This window comes from Abramis brama (assembly GCF_963993115.1).
Source record: "Abramis brama genome assembly, chromosome: 16".
Lineage (NCBI taxonomy): Eukaryota > Metazoa > Chordata > Actinopteri > Cypriniformes > Leuciscidae > Abramis > Abramis brama.
In genome coordinates, this window is record NC_139978.1 from 25,154,800 (window position 1) to 25,175,890 (window position 21,091).

Genomic DNA, 21,091 nt, shown 5'->3' on the forward strand with positions numbered 1-21,091 from the left:
CCTTTTACTGTCATTTTTGATCAATTTAATGTGTCCTTGATGAGTTTAGGCATTAATTTAAAAACAAACTTATGACCCCAAACTTTTGAACAATAGTGTATATGTTTGTTTCACTGGCATCTGCATGCCAAGCTACCTCTTGCAGTAATCCTTAGGCGTCACACAGATTGTTTTGTTTTATTCAGTCATAAGCTGAATGGGAAGCTAAACACTGTAAAAGTGTGATGAAACGTGCCAAGCGGAAAGCACTGCATGATTGAGCTGAAAGGTTTAATTTGGTTTACTTTTCTTGATGCATTTTGCTTTCAGAATAAAGTGTTTTATAGAAGAGCAACATTGTGAAAAATAAGAAAAAATCTAAACTAAAATGATTAGTTATTGTGTTTTACATTTGAAATAAAGCGTAAATCCAGAACTGATCCAACACTGACCTCAGTGAATACAATCTATCAAAAGATAACTAATAAATAATAAATGCATGTTGTAATATAATACATAAATATAATAAACTAATAAATAATACATTTGCATCTCAAATTTTATTGTACATAGTAACATAGTAATTATTCTAATTTGAAAATGGCACTTTTTATATAAAAAAGTTGAGACCTACTAGACCCTGGCAACTAGATCTTAGTATCCAGCTCATTTCAGCACTTAGTCTAATCAGTCCTGAATGAAATTATTACATGATATTGTTCATTATCTGAAACTAACCCAGACACCCAGGCAGCTCAACAATGTGTCCATGTTGTCCTCACTGAGACTAACCGCTAGAACCATCATAACCGTTTTATTAGCCTCTTAGCTGTCTCCTCAATTGTACTAATATCATATTAAAGTCGATTAACATGATTAGGAAAGTGTGGGCTGCAGCTCTTTCACCATGGCAACTTTCCCAGGCCATATAGGTACACAAAGTGCTCCATCAGTGATGATGAATACATTTAGACTGAATTTGTGAGAATTTCACACTCTAGAGGTCATACTACCTGCTTGCTTGGGTTTGTGTGGAAGTATGAAGACCAATTACATTGAGCTGAAGGTTATGTTTATGTCATACATTAGCAAAGAGGTTATTTAAAGGTCAAGTGTGTGACCTTTAAATTACCCTCCACCCCAAACTAACGCCATTGGATGAGACCATTTTGCTGTGCTGGGCTGGTCGGGAGCTATCAGTCTTCAGATGACTTATTTATAGTTATGAAGAAAGTATTTAAATGTTGAAAAAAATGACACACTTTGGTTTTAATTAGGAATGAAAAGGAGATTGAATTGTTTAAACTAGGCAAAACTAGGTTGAACAGTTGAGAGAAAATAAACAAAGTACTTAACATCTGGTAAACATTCATGAGTACAGTCCCTTGAAAGAAAGTTTTGCAATTTTCTCACAGACAAATTCAGCAAAATGTGTCATCAAGTTCAAGTTTTCATCTGGTGTGGAAGGAGCTCCTTGCAGCACGACATTAAAAGTGAGCCACTGGGAAACGTCGCCACCTAAGAAGTTACTTTCAGCATCCCAAGGTGAGTTAAGGTTTATTGTTGTTTTTCTGCTCAGATGTGAGACCTTTCATTTGCGCCTTGTGCGGATTTACAAGGCTGTGTGATGCCCCAGCCTGAGAGGTAATCAAAGAGACTACACAGAAATTAAACATTGCTCTCAGTGGAAGGTCTGCATTCATTGCTGCTACATATCCAGACAATTGTCTTGCATTAGTCACAGAAATACAGGCGTTTTAAATGATTTGTAAGAATATACTTTTTTTGTGTGTGTGTCTCTTAACTGACTATTTAAATGTGCAGTGTAAATAAGCATGTAAAGCTTCAGATTGCTCAGCTGTGTTGGTTGAGTAGTTGTCAAAAAAATCCTTTGGAGTGTCATACCTGTCCATCTAATGATGCACAAAACAGGTTGTTTCCTGGCTTTATGTAAATAGGAGGTTAATAATAATAAGATCCTCCGAAAGTTCTTACATTTAGATTCTTCACTGGGCATACAGTACCATTCAAAAGTCTGGAGTCAGCAAGATTTTCATGATGGATGGATGTGCTTTTTAGAGCTTCAAAAACTCGGGCACTATTCAATGCCATTATAAAGCTTGGAAGAGCCATGATATTTTTTAGTATAACTTCGATCGTGTTTGGCTGAAAAAAGAAAGTCATACCTTGGATGGCTTGAGGGTGAGTAAATTATGGAATAATTTTCATTTTGGGGTGAACTATTCCTTTAAATTGATGAAAAGTGACAGCAAAGACATTTATAATGCTATAAAAAAAATCTATTTAAAAATAAATGCTGTTGGTTTGAACTTTCTATTCATCAAAGAATCCTGAAAACAAATATCATGAGCAGCAAATTATTTCTGAAGGATCATGTGACACTGAAGACTGAAAATTCAGCTTTGCATCACAGGAATAAAATACTTGTACGTTCTGCACAAAAGCCCTAAAATATTTCTACTCTGACTCGAAAGAGTTTATTTTCAACGTTGTAAATAGAGTAGACATATATTAAGTAATATTTTATTTTAAAAGTATTATATTATATATTTAAACATATTTTAATAAAGCTTATTCAGTCTTTTTGTCCTTGACTGTCAAGTATTATGTACTGGTTTCCCATAAACAGAATTGTGTATAATGTAAAAAATCTGAAATTAATTGTTGTGGATTTGATCCTGAATAGTTTGAAAAATAATTGCCATGCCCAAGTGAATCACCCCTAATATGTTAGGGGGAAATAATTACAACATTAATTACTACTAATTACTTCTCCGTCACAATCTCTGCCTTCCAATTAAAAGGAGTTTTTGCATATCGCTCATTTCACAGTTTCAGATAGAAATCAGCTCATGGTGGGTGAGATGTTTGGAGGTTGGGGGTCTGACCCACCAGCACGACTTCTGCAGTGCTGTGCGGGTGAAATGTGCTCTGGTCAATTTGAATCTCTCAGGTTTTGCCAACTCATATAGTCAAGGGCAGAATGAAAGAAGACAGCAACATATGCTCGCTGTCTTCTTTCACTCTTGCTTTTTTTTTAACTCCTCTTCACTTGAGCTGTACCTTCTTGGGCAAAGAGGGCTGAAGCTTGTGGCCTGAGGGCCAGGCACTCTGCCAAGTCTGTCATTTCTGTATCTCTCTTTTCTGAGGCATGGACTCCCTACATGCATGAATCTTCAAATGCCTTATCATCTTTCTATCTCTTATTCTGTCTATGAGATTTCTTCATTAGTATTAACGTAGCGTAGATCAAAACAGAATTAAATTGAGCCAAATAATGACATTGTCTTCTGTAGAGCTGCTTTATAGCTGATTCAAATTTGTTTCATAATTGATGAACTCAGCAACATGTCAATTCAATTGAATCAACATTGAAGTGACCTGTGCTGAATAGCGACACTGTTGTCTTCTGTAGAGCAGCTTATTGCTGATCAGTCCATGAACTTTGCACTATTATTGAACTGAACTGAATCAACACTGAACTGACCTGAGCTGAACAATGACACTATTGTCATCTATAGAGCTGCTTTATAGTTGAACTGAGTTTGTTTAATGATGATGAACTTTGCAACACTGACATTATTTAACCATTAACTAAATAAATCAACACTGAACCAAATTGAGGTGAATGACACACTTGTCTTTTTAGAGCTGCATTACAACTGAAATTTTATTCATTTCATAGTTGAAGAACTCTACTCTTATTAAAGGTTCATGAAACCCTAAACCAAAATTTTGAGTTTTGTGTGTTGAACATTATAGAAGTCAATGTTTCCATCTGTTAGTTTTGATTGTAGGAGAAGGCTTGTTCAGTTTAAACATTTTTGCACTATTTTCAACTTCCGGGTTTAAATTAATCTTTGTGTCAACGTCACAGGATGTGATGTTTTCTTGTAACATATACATTGATGACTCATCTGTGTCTCATAATTAGGGGCCAAGCATCAAAGGTGCGGAGGCACCTATTGTATCTGTTCCCGTTCAGTATTCTTCTTCTTCTTCTTCTTCCGCTCTTGGAGTCTATGGCAGCCCATAGAACCGCTTGCGGGAAAGTTATGAAATTTGGCATACTGATAGAGGACAGTCCAATCTGTCAGCATAGCAAATTTGGTGTCTTAGAACCAATCCCTCTAGTGCCACCAACTGTCCAAAGTTTCACTCTTGTTTATGCTAATAACTTTTGAACCACAAGGGCTAGAAACAAAATTCTGTTTTGTCCTCTGATTTAGAGTTCTCAACGGGTCGGGTCGGCCCGACAAACCCGACGGGACCCGCAGGTTCGGGCCGGGTTCGGGTCAAAAATATAATCAAATGACTAGGGTCGGGTCGGACCTCGGGCTTAATCTTTTCCGCTCAGTGAAAAAAAAAAGTTTTTATTAATCATCGCTGCTGTTCACCGTAAAGAAAGTCTGGCTGCTGCGTGCAACGTGCATTATGGAGAGGGGCGGGGGCAGACCTGACGCCGCTGCGTGCAAACCTTTAGCCTGGAGAGAAGAAGATGGAGTTGGTGAAAAGTAAACTTGCCGCAGGTGAATTCACCGTCGCTACTACAGCCTATTTAGATATTTTAAAGTTTATTGTTTCAGTTGTTTGTATTGTTTGTATTATTAAAAGGCGTGAACATTAAAGGTTGGTTTGAATTCCCGTCTGCTGGTCATGATAATACGTGTATGAGAAGAAAAAAAAATCCGACGCGCGTCGGGCCGCGGGCCGGGTTCGGGCAGATAATTATGTTGATGTGTCGGGTTAGATCGGGTCCGGGCTTTAAAAGCCACGGGCCGGGTCGGGTCGGGTTGTAATTTTCAGGCCCGTTGAGAACTCTACTCTGATTCCCTAGCTCAAGACGATTCAATTACACCCTATGACGTCATTTTCCGTCATGGAAATTTTTCCCCCATTTTGAATTTTCCGAAAAACCTACTTTTTCGAACTCCTCATAGGCCGTTGCTCTGATTTTCACGAAAATTGAACCAGATCATCACCAGACCATGCCAACAAAAAGTTGAATTCAAGTTGATTCGTCAAACCGTTTTCGATAAACCCACGAACAAATTTTACGTAGCGCTTGCGAAAACAGACGTAAGGCTGTATCTCCGCAACGTTTTATCGGATTCAGACCAAACTTGGGGCATATCATCACAAGCATGAGCTGAGGCTACATGCTGCGTTTCGGCGCAGCGCCACCTACTGGTCCGGAGATATGAAAAATGGCTATTTTTGCTTATAACTTCTGAACAGTTTGTCCAAAAATCATAAAATTGGTCTCGTTGGCCGAGTCGACTGATATACAATTTTACCATATCGGCCATTTTGGCTGTCGGCCATTTTGAATTTTGTGCTAAAATGCTGTATTTTAAGAACGCATGAACGGATTGTTACGAAACTTGGTATGGGTCATCAGCACGATGCCCTGAATGAGCATGAGAAGTTTCGAACCAGCGCCACCTAGTGGTCAAAAGTTATAACAAAATTTCCAAAAAGGCTAATAACTTTTGAATATATCTGGCTATTGAAATGTCACTGGTCTTAATAGATTCCTTGGGTCAAGCCGAGAACATAGAAACAAAATTTTCCTTATTTGGCCGAACTTCCTGACCGCCATCTTGATTTTCATTCAAAACCTACTTTTTCGAACTCCTCCTAGGCCGTTTGTCCGATTTTCACAAAAATCGAATCGTATCATCTCCAGACAGTGCCAACTAAAAGTTATGGATTTCGTGTCGATAGACGAAACCGTTTTCGTATAGCGCAGCAGCAAAGTTGATGCACGATGCCAAAAGGACTATTCAGGCTTTATCTCTGCAATGCCTTGACATATTGACACCAAACTTTGTATGTGTCATTGTCACTTCACTCTGACCACATCACATCAGTTTTATAACTGCGCCAGCTATTGGTCGAAAGTGATAATCAATTAAATCATATTTTTTATTACTGTTTATATGATTTTTCAGCCATTTCGCCTAAAATCCTCTTTAAATGTTTTAATTGCTCATTGTTGCAGTTGGTCTGACACGTCTTGTCGTCTTAATCTGCTTGGCCCCGATAATTGCTGCTTGCAGCTATATTTATTAATGAGACTATGTGTCCCTGGCCCTTTAGCCAATCAAACGGCTTTAAAAACACCAAATAAGACTCAAAAGTTAACAGCATGTTTGTATACTGTATATATTCAATGCAGAGAACAAATGCTGAAACAGGGTTTCATGACTCTTTAACACTGGTATTTTTTTGTTTATTGCATTAAAGCTGCTTTGAAACAATCTGTATTGAATAAAGCGCTATGTATATAAAGGTTACTTGACTTGACTTGACGTTAACATAACCCCCCAACTTTACCAGTTACCATTCATATGGCTTATTCATAGATTACTTTGCTTATTAATATGGTATTTTAATGTCAAAAAGGCTTAAAGGCTTTGCCTTTAAATGATTAATAACAAATCTATTAATATTTCATGAAGTCAGCATCTACCTTTTCAACTTCTCTCATTCTTTACAGCAGAAATGTACGTTGTTTTGATGTGTTGACTGTCAAAGAGTTGGATTTCAAGAAAAGGGTGCAGAGCGCAGGCAGTGATGATCAGAATGTGTTAATTTCTCTCTTTGATGTTGGTTGTTCTATCTACTACCAATGAACACTGATCAAACGCAAAAAGATCGCCTGTGATTCTGCCCTTTAGCCAATCGTGCACAGTCTTTACAAATACGTGATTTATAATGAATGCATGGCAGTGAGAACACCCATGCGTATTTATGAGAGCTGTTTTCGTAGTGCACATGTCAGCAGTTCGATTAGCCCGTGTGAATCACTGCCGACGTGGCAGCCTGTCCGTCCGTATTACGCAGGAAGTCAATCAAGACTTGATTGGTTCTGTCTCAGGAGATCTCATTTCTGTTTCTAATAACTTAGAAGTAGCTGATGCTGACGATCAAACTGTAAATATGTGTGTTTATTTTTGTGTTTAGTGTTTGATGTTATTTGTGATGTGATTTCTGAATGCATTTAGCTGTCAGAAAGAGAGCAAGATATGAGATGATTGGTCATCACTTGTCTTTCTCTTCTCTGTTCTATCATTTGAGGATTAATGAGAAGAAATGTATTGCAGAGTTTGAAAAAGAAAAAAACCCTCAAAATTTGATTAAAAAGGTGAGAGTGAAAGTTAGACATGCAGGAGGGTGTGAAGAAAGGAGAGGAAGTGTAAATGAGAGGGGAGGGTGTCGGAAAGTGAGTGAAATAGAGAGAGGAAGAGTGTTGGATGGGGTGATGAGTTCACACATGCAGCAGAAACAGATTGAGCATCAGACGGAGGCATGACTGAGAGACTTGTTGTCACTCAACAGTGTGGTCACCTTCACTCAGCAAGAAAACGCCACCACACACGCAGACACATCTCTGAATGTCCTCTGTGACTGTTCCAGTACAGAGACTGTACAGAATGTGCAATCATGTATATAGATGATGTTATTTTAGTGTCGTTCAGAGAACGCATGTGATTCATTTCTGAATATTTAAGAATATTCTGTAGCTTGTCAAGTCAAATAAAGTCACCTTTATTTATATAGCACTTTATACGATACATATTGTTTCAAAGCAGCTTTATAGTGCTAAACAGGAAAATAATGATCAAAAAGTCTAGTATGGATACTTGTTTAAGTATCCATACTAGTGTTTGGGCGATATGGATTTTATATGGATAGATAGATTACTGTTCAAAAGTTTTGGTATTAAATACTTTTATTCAGCAAGGATGCGTTAAATATATCAACAGTGAAAGTAAAGACGTATAAAAATACAAAAAGGTTTTCATTTCAAATAGATTCTATTCTATTCATCAAAATATCCTGAAAAAATTAATCATGGTTTCCACAAAAATGTTGTGGAACTGTTTTCCTCTGTGATAATAAACATAATAATGTTTTTTGTTAACCAAATGTTAACTTAAGACATAACAGAGAAGGTTTGCTTGAATACTCGCCAAGACAGATATTTTGAAAAACTGTAATTCTGTGTATATGTGTATAACGGGATCGCACTGTCTGAGCTGTCTTTGTGCGCACGCTTCGGATCTGTCAGTTAGCATGAGTAAGATAGTTTTGTTTACATCAGCATGAGTTTGAAAATCACATTTCACTGGTTCAGACTCATGTCATCGAGAATTCGCTGTGAATATTCACAAAGTTGGAATGCTGCACTTCAAAACGATACCAAACTTGTGCTGAGGGGAAGGACCAGTTGTCGAGAAGTAAGCAGAGTAAAACGTCAATTTTCATGCACAAGGGAAAGGTACTCATCTCAGAAAACTTAAAAATAAAAATACTTTAAGATGTTTAATTGCTGTTTGGAGCATTGGGATCGCTAGACGAGGGCTTAATGAACTAATTTTTGTGAAAACCTCAAATTCAACCAAAATTGTCATATATATATATATATACATATATATATATATATATATTAGTATGTCACAAAAGTGAGTACACCCCTCACATTTCAGCAAACATTTTAGTAGATCTACTCAAGGGACAATACTATAGAAATGAAACTTGGATATATTTTAGAGTAGTCATTGTGCTGCTTGTATAGCAAGTATATATTTACTGTCCTCTGAAAATAACTCAACATACAGCCATTATTGTCAAAATAGCTGGCAACAAAAGTGAGTACACCCTAAGTGAACATGTCAAAACTGTCCAAAGTGTCAATATTTTGTGTGAGCACCATTGTTATCTTGCACTTCCTTAATCCTCCTGGCCATGGAATTCACCAGAGCTGCACAGGTTGTTGCTGGGATCCTCTTCCACTCCTCCATAATGACATCATGGAGCTGCTGGATGTTAGATGCATGGTTCTTCTCCACCTTCCGCTTGAGGACGCCCCACAGGTGCTCAATAGGGTTCAGGTCTGGAGACATACTTGGCCACTCCATCACCTTCACCTCCAGCTTTCTCAGCAAGGCAGTTGTCATCTTGGCGGTGTGTTTGGGGTCGTTATCATGCCGTTCGGCCCAGTTTCTGAAGGGAGGGCATCATGTTCTGCTTCAGAATGTCACAGTACATATTGGAATCCATGTTTCCCTCAATGAAGCGCAGCTCCCCAGTACCAGCAGCACTCATGCAGCTCCAGACCATGATGCTACCGCCACCATGCTTGACTGTAGGCAAGACACAATTTTCTTGGTACTCCTCACCAGGGCATCGCCACACATGCTGGACACCATCTGAGCCAAACAAGTTTATCTTAGTCTCATCAGACCACAGGACATGGTTCCAGTAATTCATGCTCTTGGACAGGTTGCTTTCAGCAAACTGTTTGCGGGCTTTCTTGTGAGCCAGCTTCAGAAGAGGCTTCCTTCTGGGACGACGGCCATGCAAACCAACTTGTTGCAGTGTACGGCGTATGGTCTGAGCACTGACAAGCTGGCCTTCCGCTTCTGCAACATCTAAAGCAATGCTGGCAGCACTCATGCATCAGTTTTCTGAAGCCAGCTTCTGCACCGGATGCACAGCACGAGGACTCAACTTCTTTGATTGACCCTTGCGAGGCCTGTTACGAGTGGAACCCGTCTTGGAAAACCTCTGTATGACCCTGGCCTGTACTGTAACTCAGTTTCAGGGTGTTACCAATCTTCTTGTAGCCTAGGCCATCTTTGTGGAGGGCAATAATTCTAATTCTCAAATCCTTTGGGAGTTTTTTGCCATGAGGTGCCATGTTGAACATCCAGTGGTCAGTATGAGAGAATTGCACTCAAAGCACAAATTTGAATTGCTCTAATACAAGATACCCAAATTTGTATGGTCCTGTCAAGCAGACAAAAACATGAACATGATGAATAGGACACGTGGCTTTGCATGGTTAAACGATGTACAGCTATTATCACTTAGGGTGTACTCACTTTTGTTGCCAGCTATTTTGACAATAATGGCTGTATGTTGAGTTATTTTCAGAGGACAGTAAATATATACTGCTGTACAAGCAGCACATTGACTACTCTAAAATATATCCAAGTTTAATTTCTATAGTCTTGTCCCTTGGTTAATTAGAGTCTCTCATTAGATCCCTCTGATTAATAGAGATATTAATTATTAATGTTCCCTTCACAAACTCGAAAACCATCAGGTAGGTTTAATATCTGTTGTTCCAGACAGGAAGGTGATCCAGCTGACAAAGCACACCAGGGTGGCTGAGAGGATGTTCTCCTTAAATAAAAATCCATCCAGAACATTTACTCAGTCAGGGTTTTGGGAAGTCACAATAGCCTAAAGCGCAAGCCCCTTCAGGCCAGTTAACCAGGGGTTTCGTACTAAATGGATGGACATGTCAAGGGTCTCACATTCAATAAAAAGCCAGAACATTAGAGAGCTACTCCTTGGAATTGGAAACCATATAATATGTAATTTTTAAAACAGAAATGGACTTTTGTGATAGGTTATGGCTTTACTTTAAATTTTAAAGGAGGACTGATTTATGTGCACTTATTTGTTCCCCTATGTTCTATGTTGAGCACAGATGGTTTAGCACATTCTGTCAGTGTTGCATCATTTCTGTTGGTGTCAAGTCCCAAGAGTCCAATTTCAAAACTCTCATAGGATTTCACTGTTGTCAGGCGCTTATCTTTTAAAAATCAGTTACCAAAAACAAGAGTGAGTCATAAAAAGTGTCTGGTTTAACATAAGGCAGCTTATGACCTTCTCATCCAAGCATCTGGTAATTGTGTTTAAAGAGGTTTAGATCAGATGAAGGAGCACAAATGCGCAGCAGTCATTGCAAATGAGAATCTGTCATTGAGCTTCCTCATACTCATACTCTGTTTACACCCACTATTAACATCCGCCTGGGGTGATCCGATCACAGGTGTTCAGATGAGATGATCGGCAGTTACACAAGGTTAGTAATGTGTGTCTCTTGTGACGCATTCAATTAATGATAAGGGTCAGTAAAGACTTTACATTTTTACAAATATGAAACATTTTTAAAAATTCTTTTGAACTTTTTATTCATGTAATTTTTAATAAATAAATTACATTTAAAAAAAATATTAAAATATAGAACAGATATTTTAAATTGTAATATTTCCAAATTTTACTGTATTTGGCCAAATAGATGCAGCCTTGGTGAGCAATGACACATCCTTCAAAAATGTAAAAAACAAAACAAAACAAAAACGTACAGACCCCAAACTTTTGTATGGTGGTGTACATCACTTATTAAAACAGTGTTCTTCTGTGTTAATAAAGCACAAAATCAAAAGAAGTAAAAACATCACCCTATTTATCTCAAAATAGTCAGATAGCACTGCATCAAATAATTTTTAGTCCTTTCAAAGCCTTAAGCTTAAAGCCCATGTTGTTGTTTTTTTTATTTTTTATTTATTTATTGACAGGTGAGGTGGCCAATTGAAGCTGTATGTGACACACACCTGTACGATGTGGTCATGTGCATTTTTAATAACATGAATCATCAGATAAAAACAATTCTTTGGATGCTTTTTAGAGACTGATGTTAATTCTGGGTAAAAACAGGGTCTCTGTGAGATTTTTTGTATAGTGGCATATAGAGCTGACCTCATTATCTGAACGAGGGAATGATGTTCTGTTCACTGAGACTCTGACCCCTTCTCTCGCCCAGCCCAGGACCTTCTACCGCTGCCAGGCTTACGTGACAAATGTGATTCATTCAGTGGGTCATTCAGGCTGTCTTTACACCATGAATGCAAATGAGCAGTCATTGGCCAGATAGCCAAAGGCCCTGTCACAAATGCCACCCTGAGTCCTAGCAGTCCACATTTTGGTGACATAATGCGGTGTAGACTGGAATAGTAATCTGCTTTGGACAAATGGGACTCATGTTCTCATGGTGTTCACTGACACATGGCTTCACGGCCATTGTAGGATTAAGGAATGTAATGAAAAAGAGAGAAAATGTATAGTTGCATGGTTTTGGGTTTTAATTTTTAAAATAGGCAACGGAAGTTACAATAGTCTTTTCTTCCCTTTTGTGATCTAAATGAAGTGGCTTCTCGAACAAGAAAAAATATTGGGCGGGATTTGATTTCATCCATCTGGAATTGATTGGATGATTGTGGTTTGCTATTGCTGTGATGTCATGTGAGTGGCAGGTTGTCCCGCCATCGCACCAGTAAACACGTCATCAGGGAAGAGAAGAGATGTTGTTGCAAGATGAAGGGGAAGTTACTTTTATTAAAGAATATGAGGGCAAATGTATTTTATTTTTTTTAATAATGATGTGCATGAATAAACCATTTATAATAAATACTGCTATATCCCAAAACAAAAGAAAGAAAAATGAATTGTCATTTTGTTTTCATGGTGACTTTAACCTTGAATCATTTAATAATATTTATCTATTGCCATACGAGTCATTTAGCAATAACTCAACTCAACGTGACATTATTTAACAATTTGAAACCTGTTGTGAAGGAGATATTTCAGTTTATGCAAATGTGAACAATTGAGGAGCAAGTGAGTGTTTGAAGTGCTCTAATTTTTATTTTATTTTCTTGACTTTCAGATGAACGCATCTTGGAGCCGACGGCTTCGACGCTGCAGTCTTCACGCGGCCCAGCGGTAAGTCACTCGAAATCTTCACACTCTAAAATCCTCCTGTTCTTTCCCAGGGTGCAGTTTGCTTCCTTGGCACCAGAATGGCAGGAGTTTTAGAACAAATTCTGATGTACCCCAACTGTGATTTTGTAACGTCTCTGAGAAACTGCGCTGGATAGAATCAGAGCTGCCTCATTGCTGTGTTCTGCTGACCCAAGCACATGGGCGCTGGTTTCTGGGAGTTACGGCAGCATTTCACCATGAAAGCTTGAGAAGTCACAGGGAGGGTTTGCAAACTGAAGAAAGAAGTATTGAAGGCCAGGATGGAGAGTGTACCACTATTCTTCAGATAGCACACTGTGTTAACTTTTATCACTTCCCACAGACACACAAGCGGTTCATGACCCCTGTTCAACTGCTGATTTATGAGGTGTACAAATATACCAAGCCAACTACCAGTTAACATTTTTGGTCTGTTCATTTTAAAGGATAGGGCTTGATTTGATTTCATTTGATTTCATTCAGTGCGATGCAAGTCGATTCAGTTTGATACGTAACTTTTTGATAATCAGTTTTGATTTGGTATTTTTATTTTATTTTATATGATTTTGATTTGATTTTAATTGCTTTGATTTAGATTCTGTTTAGCTTTGATTTGATTCAGTGCAATTCAATTAGATTTCAGTTTGATTTGATTCAGTGCAATGTGATGCAATTTGATCCCATTCTGATTTGATTCGATTCAATTCAATGTGATTTGGATTTGACTTGATATGATATAATTTTGAAGATTAAGTTTGGATTTGATTAAATTAATTTTTGCTTTGTTTTGATCCAATGTGATTCGATTTGATTCAGTTTTGATTTTGATTTTGACTTGATCTGATCTGATTTTGTTTTCAGGAAATAGGATACACTGGTTACACTATATATTTTTGATTCCCTAAAAAGATCCAGTTCATAAGAATCTTTTTTTTAATTGGATTACACTGTTTTTTTGTTTGTTTGTTTGTTTTGTATGCAACCCACAAGGTCAATCCAATATAATGGTGTGTCTTTGCATCATTCTGCAGAACAGTCTATTTTTGTTTCACAGCCAGCACAGACTGCAAACTTGCATTAGTTTGAGTGCTTCACAAGTAGAAACATGTAAAAAAAAATATTAAAATGACAAGAATACATACACACACTAAACTTTAAGAGTGGCTGCATATGCAAAGTGCAATCAAAATCAGAACAAATATATTTACTGCTCACAATTCCCCCAATTAAATTTTTTAAAGATCTTTACTGATGGGGCTAAGTTACAAGAGAAGTGAAAAAAGAGAGAAAAACTTTTGTTTAGACAAAATACTGTGTAAATGCAGTCAGGTTTTTATTTGCACTTTAATACCTGTATAAACTCCCTCCATTTTCAGATAGTGTATTGAAAGTGTCTGTCCGTAAAAAAAACGATTTTGTTAGCTCGCAGACAGAAACATGTTGGATCTAAAATGCTCTGGCTTTCTCTCTCTTCAGTAAAGCCTGATTTAACACTTCTGCAAAACAAAAGAAAACAAAGCAGATGCTGTCAGACCTTTAAGACCCTTTAAAATATCCAGTGACACTTCCTAGGCTCCACAGCACAGAAGGATGGATCTGGTCTGCATCGATTTTGGTACGGCACTAATTTAGAGGGACACCAATTTGGAAAGGTTGATTCAAGTGCTTTTTTCAGCGACCCTGCTGCCTGTGTTTGTTCAATAAAGCCTGAGTCCCTCACTTTGTCTGAAAATGTTGTCAGGGATGTGGCACATCACTTCTCCGTCTCGTTCTCAAATTTTCTCTCTCTCTCATACATGGATTCAGAGTAGCATGCACAGACTGGTTTAGTCACTGTGCATCCAAAAAGGAAAGATAATGGATCAGAACTTGTAGCATGCTTTGTTCTCTGATATCAACCACAGATTGGCTTTCATAAATATTTAACACACATCTAATGTGATGACACATCATACACATAACTTAGTGTGCTTCCTTACTTCAAAGTCAAGTCAAGTCAAGTCACCTTCATTTACCGCTTTTAACAATATGGACTGTTTCAAAGCCGCTTTACCGTGATAATAGGAAATTAAAGTAACAGAGATTGTTTTGGCTTTACAGCAGCTCTAGAATAAAGTTATTGTCCAGCTAAAGTTAGTTTTGGTTGATTCTCTTCTGTTGCAAAGAACATTAGTTATTAACTTAGGGGTCGCTTACCTGACACCGTTCTAACAGAAAACCATTAACGCGCTCCGGCCTGCTCATTCACACAACAACCGAGAACGCAAACCTTGAAATAGGTTCCAAGGTGCAAGCCTTGAATAAAAAAAATAATAAAAAAATAATAATAATTTTTATTATTATTATTATTTTTTTTATTATTATTATTATTATTTTTTTATCTCTGTGCAAGCTTTAAAAACACAAACCTGTGAAAACGCTGACGGCGTGCACATGCGTACTACGTGTTTATTCTATATGCACGTTTGAATATATATGTGCACAGGTATATATTTCTTGTCTGGCCTTAAAAATGTATAATACAGAATTATTTATCGCTTCCGAGTAGCCATGTGAACCGGAACTATTTTGACAACGTTTTACTGTATCTGTACAGAGGTAAAGGGAAGGAGAAGAGGGCCTTCACAGGGGAGAGACTAGTTGAAACTTCAGGACTGTGTTGTCATCGTGTCCAGGCGCAGGTCCTTCATCAGATCTGGATACGGCCTGGATGTGGCAGTCTGGATGTGGTAAACCTTGGGATAAACAGAGAGACTAATAGCGTAGGCGCCATTCTTCTTATGATGTAAAAAGGATCTACCGCCAGCAGTCGATTTTGATATTCTAGGTATTATCAACTGGCCGGAATTTTGAGATTGCAATAGACGTGAAGGTCTATAATGCGTTAAGAGCTCGCTCAAGTACTGGGGAGCTAAACCATTTAGTGCTTTGTAAGTAATCAGAAATATTTTAAAATGTATACAATGTTTAATAGGGAGCCAATGCAGTGTTGATAGAACCGGGCTAATATGGTCATACTTCCTGGTTCTAGTAAGAACTCTAGCTGCTGCGTTTTGGATCAGCTGTAGTTTATTTATTAAGCGTGCAGGGCAGCCACCCATAAGAGCATTAAATAACCTAGTCTTGATGTCATGAACGCATGAACTAATTATTTTAAGGCATTACATATGCCATATCTGTTTATCTACATATATGTATTTGAATATTTTGCATTATCTTTTTTGTTGTTGCTTCAAAACAGTCTTTAATGTTGTAATTTATCTTGGGACTGGCATATTTGGTGGATAACTCTCTCTGTATTGAGTAATATTTTGAAATCCTCATGGGGAAAAGTGAATGGACAAAATACTGGAACCAAGACTGGAGAAAGTAGGCAATAACTTTTCTGTTCTATTAATGCTCATTTCAAAATAAAACCTTCAACAAGCACATTTGGATGTGATGTTCAGGTGTACAGCACCTTGCTGCGTTTCTGACTTATTTTGCGCTAATGCACAAGTCCCGAATAATGCCGCCCAGCGATTTTTCGCTCATCCCATATTTCAGAGTTAGTTAGTTAAAATACTCACTTTAGATGCATGCTCTCACCCTCTATTTATAGTTAGTGCTTTTTAAAAAGGGCCCTTCTTCTCTCTATCTGTCTCTCTCTCTCTCTTTCAGACACCACTATGCCTCCATTATTGATTTCATGTTTTTTAGTATGCATGAAAGTGAGCGTATGTCAAACAAGAGCTGGGTTTGTGAATATCGACGTTTGTGATTTTTATTCTGGCCTTGTGCCTTTTCTGTTGGCAGTGTGTCTTTCAGTTGTTCTGCTATCATGTAGATCTGTCTGTCTTTCTTCTCCCTCTGTTTTCTTACTTCTCTTTTCTTAGTGATGGGTGTAATAATAAATTGAGTTATTGTAGTGAGAGTAATTATTTATTTATTTATTTATTTATTTGTCTGCTGTCAGTTGAGGATCACTAATATTGTCGATCTCCATCAAGGCAGTAGTGGACTTGTTGAACACGTGAGGTCAAATATAATGTATTTATACATATTATACTATAAAATGTAATCATTTACTTAGCCCTGAATTGGGCAACTGGAATTTAAGAGTAACATGTTATGTTGTGATTTGTTTTAATTTTACACAGTTTAATTTTAAATGCCATTGGGATCAGTTCCATCATGAACCATTTAAATTTCTTTATATAAAAGATGATGTACAATGCAACGTAAGTGACCTAAAGAGATTGTTACATGAGAAGTGCTGCATTGCAAAGTTTCAAGGGATTCAAAAACCCGCTATTGGAAAATCGTGGTCTAAATTCATGTTATGTGGTCTGCTGATCAGTCAATCCTGGGCACAGTGAGTTTCAGCTGATTGGGACTCACTGTAGTCATGCGTTTAGGCATTATTGGGGTCAGTGAGTCGTGAATTTATGCTGTATTGGGGTCAGTGGAGAAATGCTTTTAGGCTGTACTTGCTGTCTGTGGAGGCAGTTGAGTATTAGGCTGTATTGGAGGCAGTTGAGTCATGAGTTTAACACCACTGACCCCGTCACAGTCATCCAGTCCTGTGCTATACAAATCACATCACACAGCCTGGGAATCCATCAGCCTTTCTTAAGGGCAGAGGAGTGCTCTACTTCAGCAAATGATGCAAACTAAAGTCTGTACAGATCTCTGAGCATTAGCACTGCAGGAAGACTTTTAAACAGTAATATCTGACTAAATCTGATTACAAGCGGCACAGTTACAACACCACTGCCTTAATGTCATCATTTAGATAAGTATTGGAGAGCTTTTTATAATTCTGATATGATTTCTTGTTGCTAGCTGTAAAACAGGGATGCAGACTTATAATGTGCATTTGAAAATGCAATGTGCACCGTCTATTTCCTAAATTTGTAATGAGTATCGTTTATAAATCTGCTGTCAGCAAAAAGGTCTTATCCGCCAAAATAAGATACAAGGTTTAACATTTAAAAACAAAGAGATTAAGACGCAATCAATTTTAATTTTACTGTTGGTCTGAAATAAAGTTAATTTATTATTATTTTTAAACTCTATTTTTTATTTTACAGTTCAGTAGTATAATAACTATAGTTATACAGTATATATATGTCTTTATTGGTTCATTTTAAAATTTAATAAAATAAGAATATTTGTATTATTATTATAATATTACATATAATTATGTTTAATATAATTGATTTAATAATATTAATAACAATAATAATGAATGAGTTCCATAAAAACAACAGTGTGAATGTTTAAAATGTTTTAAAACCACAAACATAAACTACACTGCAAGATATTAACCTTTTAAAAAAAAAAGGTTTTCACTACAAGGACAGTTCGCACATGACTCTTTCTTCAACTAAAGAGTAAAAAAAATAATTTTAAATCAAAATTTAAAGGATATTTTTGTTCAAAGACAAAAAACGAAAAAAAATCATATGAAAAATCTGATATTTAGTTAAGAATAAAGTCAGAATCTTAAAGATGCAGAAATTGATGACTGTGTCAGAAAACATTCATACAAGTTTATAATTTTTCTTCCTTTTGTTCTTTTGACTACAACAGAGACTCAACTTAGGAGCTCGAGGCAAACAGGAACGGTGTAACATTCACAGTGAAATTAGGGCTTGTATGAAAAAATGTGCGTAGCTGCACCCAAAGCTGGATTTGTCACATTTATACCTAAACAGGTTTCTAATTTCATCCTCCTTTTGTGTTGGCTGGATGTTGGCATTATGTAGATGCCAGCTGCGGGGGATTGCCACACCATCAGATGCTTTTGCCCGTTGTTTTGTGCGATAAATATGTATTAATTTTTTTCCTTCTTTTTTCCTCTTTTCTCTGTTTCTGTTCTTCAGCTGTCTCTCTCTCAGCTGGTTGCGACTTCACGCTACCCGACCATGAGCCACACGGTGGGGTCTCCATGGCAACAACAGCTCCCCTCTCAGCTCTCTCCCTCCCCGATGGCATCGGCCCACCAGCTGTCACATGTCGTAAGCTTTCCACCCACATATGCACACACACACTCAAACCAATACAGAAATGTATATACGCTCTTTTAAAACAAATCACAGAGATACATTCATGCAAAGGAATAAAACACCTACACTCAAAACATATGTGGCACTGATGCTTTAAAGAAAAACACACATACATTTCCTCAGTAAACACACCTATACACCACAAAAAACACATCAAACTTGTCAATAGCAGCAGGAATTTCATACTAAAATGGGTTGCAATTGTTCACTACCATTTTGCAGGTTAAAAACTTTGCTGGATCAAACTGCCAAATAAAATTTTCCCATCTAAGAGCACCATTAACTGTCCCATCAGTTTGAGTAAATTAGCTGATTCATGATCATGTCAGGTTCAGTGGGTATACTGTATGTCACTAAATCGGAAAATCCTGTAAATGAGAAATTTATCTCATAATATATCCATCAGTGATCCACCGAGTTGGTTCACTTCAGCTCTGAAATACATTCATATGATACATGATTAACATAAGTCAAGTCTTTAGTGTCACATGATCATTCAGAAATCATTCTAATATGCTGATTTTATCGTTTATACATGTTGAAAGCAGTTGTGCTGCTTAATATTTTTGTGATACATGTTTTTTTTATTTTTATTTTTTATGTCGTTTTAACATTTTACACACTGTAAGACTTTTTCACCATCGTGCCGAATGGTTATTGTTGTGAAATTGTACCTAAGGTGTTATGAAATAAGGATTAGACATTTCCCTCGTAGATAATGTAGAAGCTGGTGACAACGTGATACTGCTTCTTTAGGTAAACCATTGAGTGAGCACATTATGGAGGAGGATTGTTTAACATAGAAAGGTAAAAGATCCCAGGCTAGCTGCAAAGAAAATATATACGGATATTATGATATGAATGATATATGATATGAGATGTATAAGCACATCATTACAGGTGTTCCACATCATTGCTAGCTAACACTGCTGAGATATCTGCGATGAGAACAGTTTGTAATGGTAATGTGCTTGTGTTATTTTAATGGAAATACAGTGTTTAGAGTCAGCCTGTATAGAGTGGGAGCATATCACATATTTTGCACGAGGATATCCACAGATATTATGCTAATCATGTGTGGGAGCATGTATGTTTATGCTGTTGCCTGTAGTCATGCAGTGCATTTAACTATACAATGCTTTGTTACCTCCTCCACAGTTGTTCAAGGCTGTTTGTGCCACACATGGGGTATTATTACAGCGATTAGGGAGGAAATTTCTGCTATGCTCCACTTCCTGCATGCTAGTCATATCATTTCTTGGTAAAGGACTCGCTGATTTTGTGATTGTGATAAATTAATAATTTTTTTCTTTTAATTAATCGCCTCTTCCTATCTTCAAGTTAGAGATTCAAATCCTTCTCTGGTTTCAGATGGACAGATTCATAAATATCACAAAGCATTGTGACAAAGCGTTGTGAACATCCTGTGCTGTATACTGCTTTTAAAACAAATGCAGTATGTTGAAATTCACGTAAAATTTGCCTGAATTGCTGTGACTGTGTTTTTAAGTTGACCACTTAGTATACAGTATATGTGTGTGTGTGTGTGTATGCTTGGATGTGATTTTGGATGCATATACCAGCATGCCACATCTACATCTAGGCCTACATTTATTCATTTTGCAGACACAAATGCAAATGAGGATTGCTACCACACAAGCAATTCATCAAAAGTGGGCAGTGACATTAAAAGTGCAATACAACAAGCTAAAGTTTGCCAGCAAAAAGCAAGGTAATAGATTAGTACAATATACAGTGCACTGCTGTTTAAACGTTTAGGGTCAAAAGAAGTCTCTTATGCTCACCGAGGCTGCATTTATTTGATCAAAAATAAAGTACAGACAGTATTATTGTGAGATACAATTTAAAGTTATTTTTTTGTTTTTAGAAATGTAATTTATTCTTGTGATGGCAAAGCTGAATTTTGTTGGGGAAAAACTGTGTACCTTGATTCCCAGAAATTGTGTAAAGCCAGCCAATCAGATTAAAGCTTGTCTGATCAAGAAAATACTTGCCAATTTTTCAGCAGTATAAATCAGATGGCCAATGAACAGATTTCTGGTGGCCCGTGGGTGTGTTGCCTGATGATAGGTACTGTTAGGAGAATAGAAAATGCTTTAATTGGTTTTTGATCAAGTCCTTGTGGAAGAGTTGTGTCTTCAGGCATTTCATAAAGAACTTCGAAGTTCTTGTAGTGTGTTTGGGTGTCTGTTGGCTGTGGAGTGTCATTCTTTTGTGAAAGATTCCAATACTGAATGTTCCTGACAGAGTTTGTCTTTGAACTGCTGACCTCTTTGTTGTCTTGACTTACGCCTGTTTCACACACACTGTGTGTGCAGTGCGTATATGCGGTGCGTGTTGCGGCGTGCTTTCACAACTGATCTATGACTACCACAAACACAACATTTATTCTCTGTTTTTTTTTTTTACCAAATAAC

General features: G+C 37.3%; 1 protein-coding gene across 2 annotated transcripts in view; it reads left to right on the forward strand.

The window, feature by feature from the left end:
- nphp4 (nephronophthisis 4) overlaps positions 1-21,091 on the forward strand; it is a 168,279-nt gene that overhangs the window by 97,924 nt on the left and 49,264 nt on the right. For both annotated transcript variants that reach the window (XM_084138425.1, XM_084138426.1), the window contains exons 10-12: positions 1,395-1,524; positions 12,530-12,585; positions 18,471-18,605. In XM_084138425.1, the coding sequence (XP_083994551.1) occupies positions 1,395-1,524; positions 12,530-12,585; positions 18,471-18,605 (321 nt within the window). The remainder of the gene's footprint in view (positions 1-1,394; positions 1,525-12,529; positions 12,586-18,470; positions 18,606-21,091) is intronic.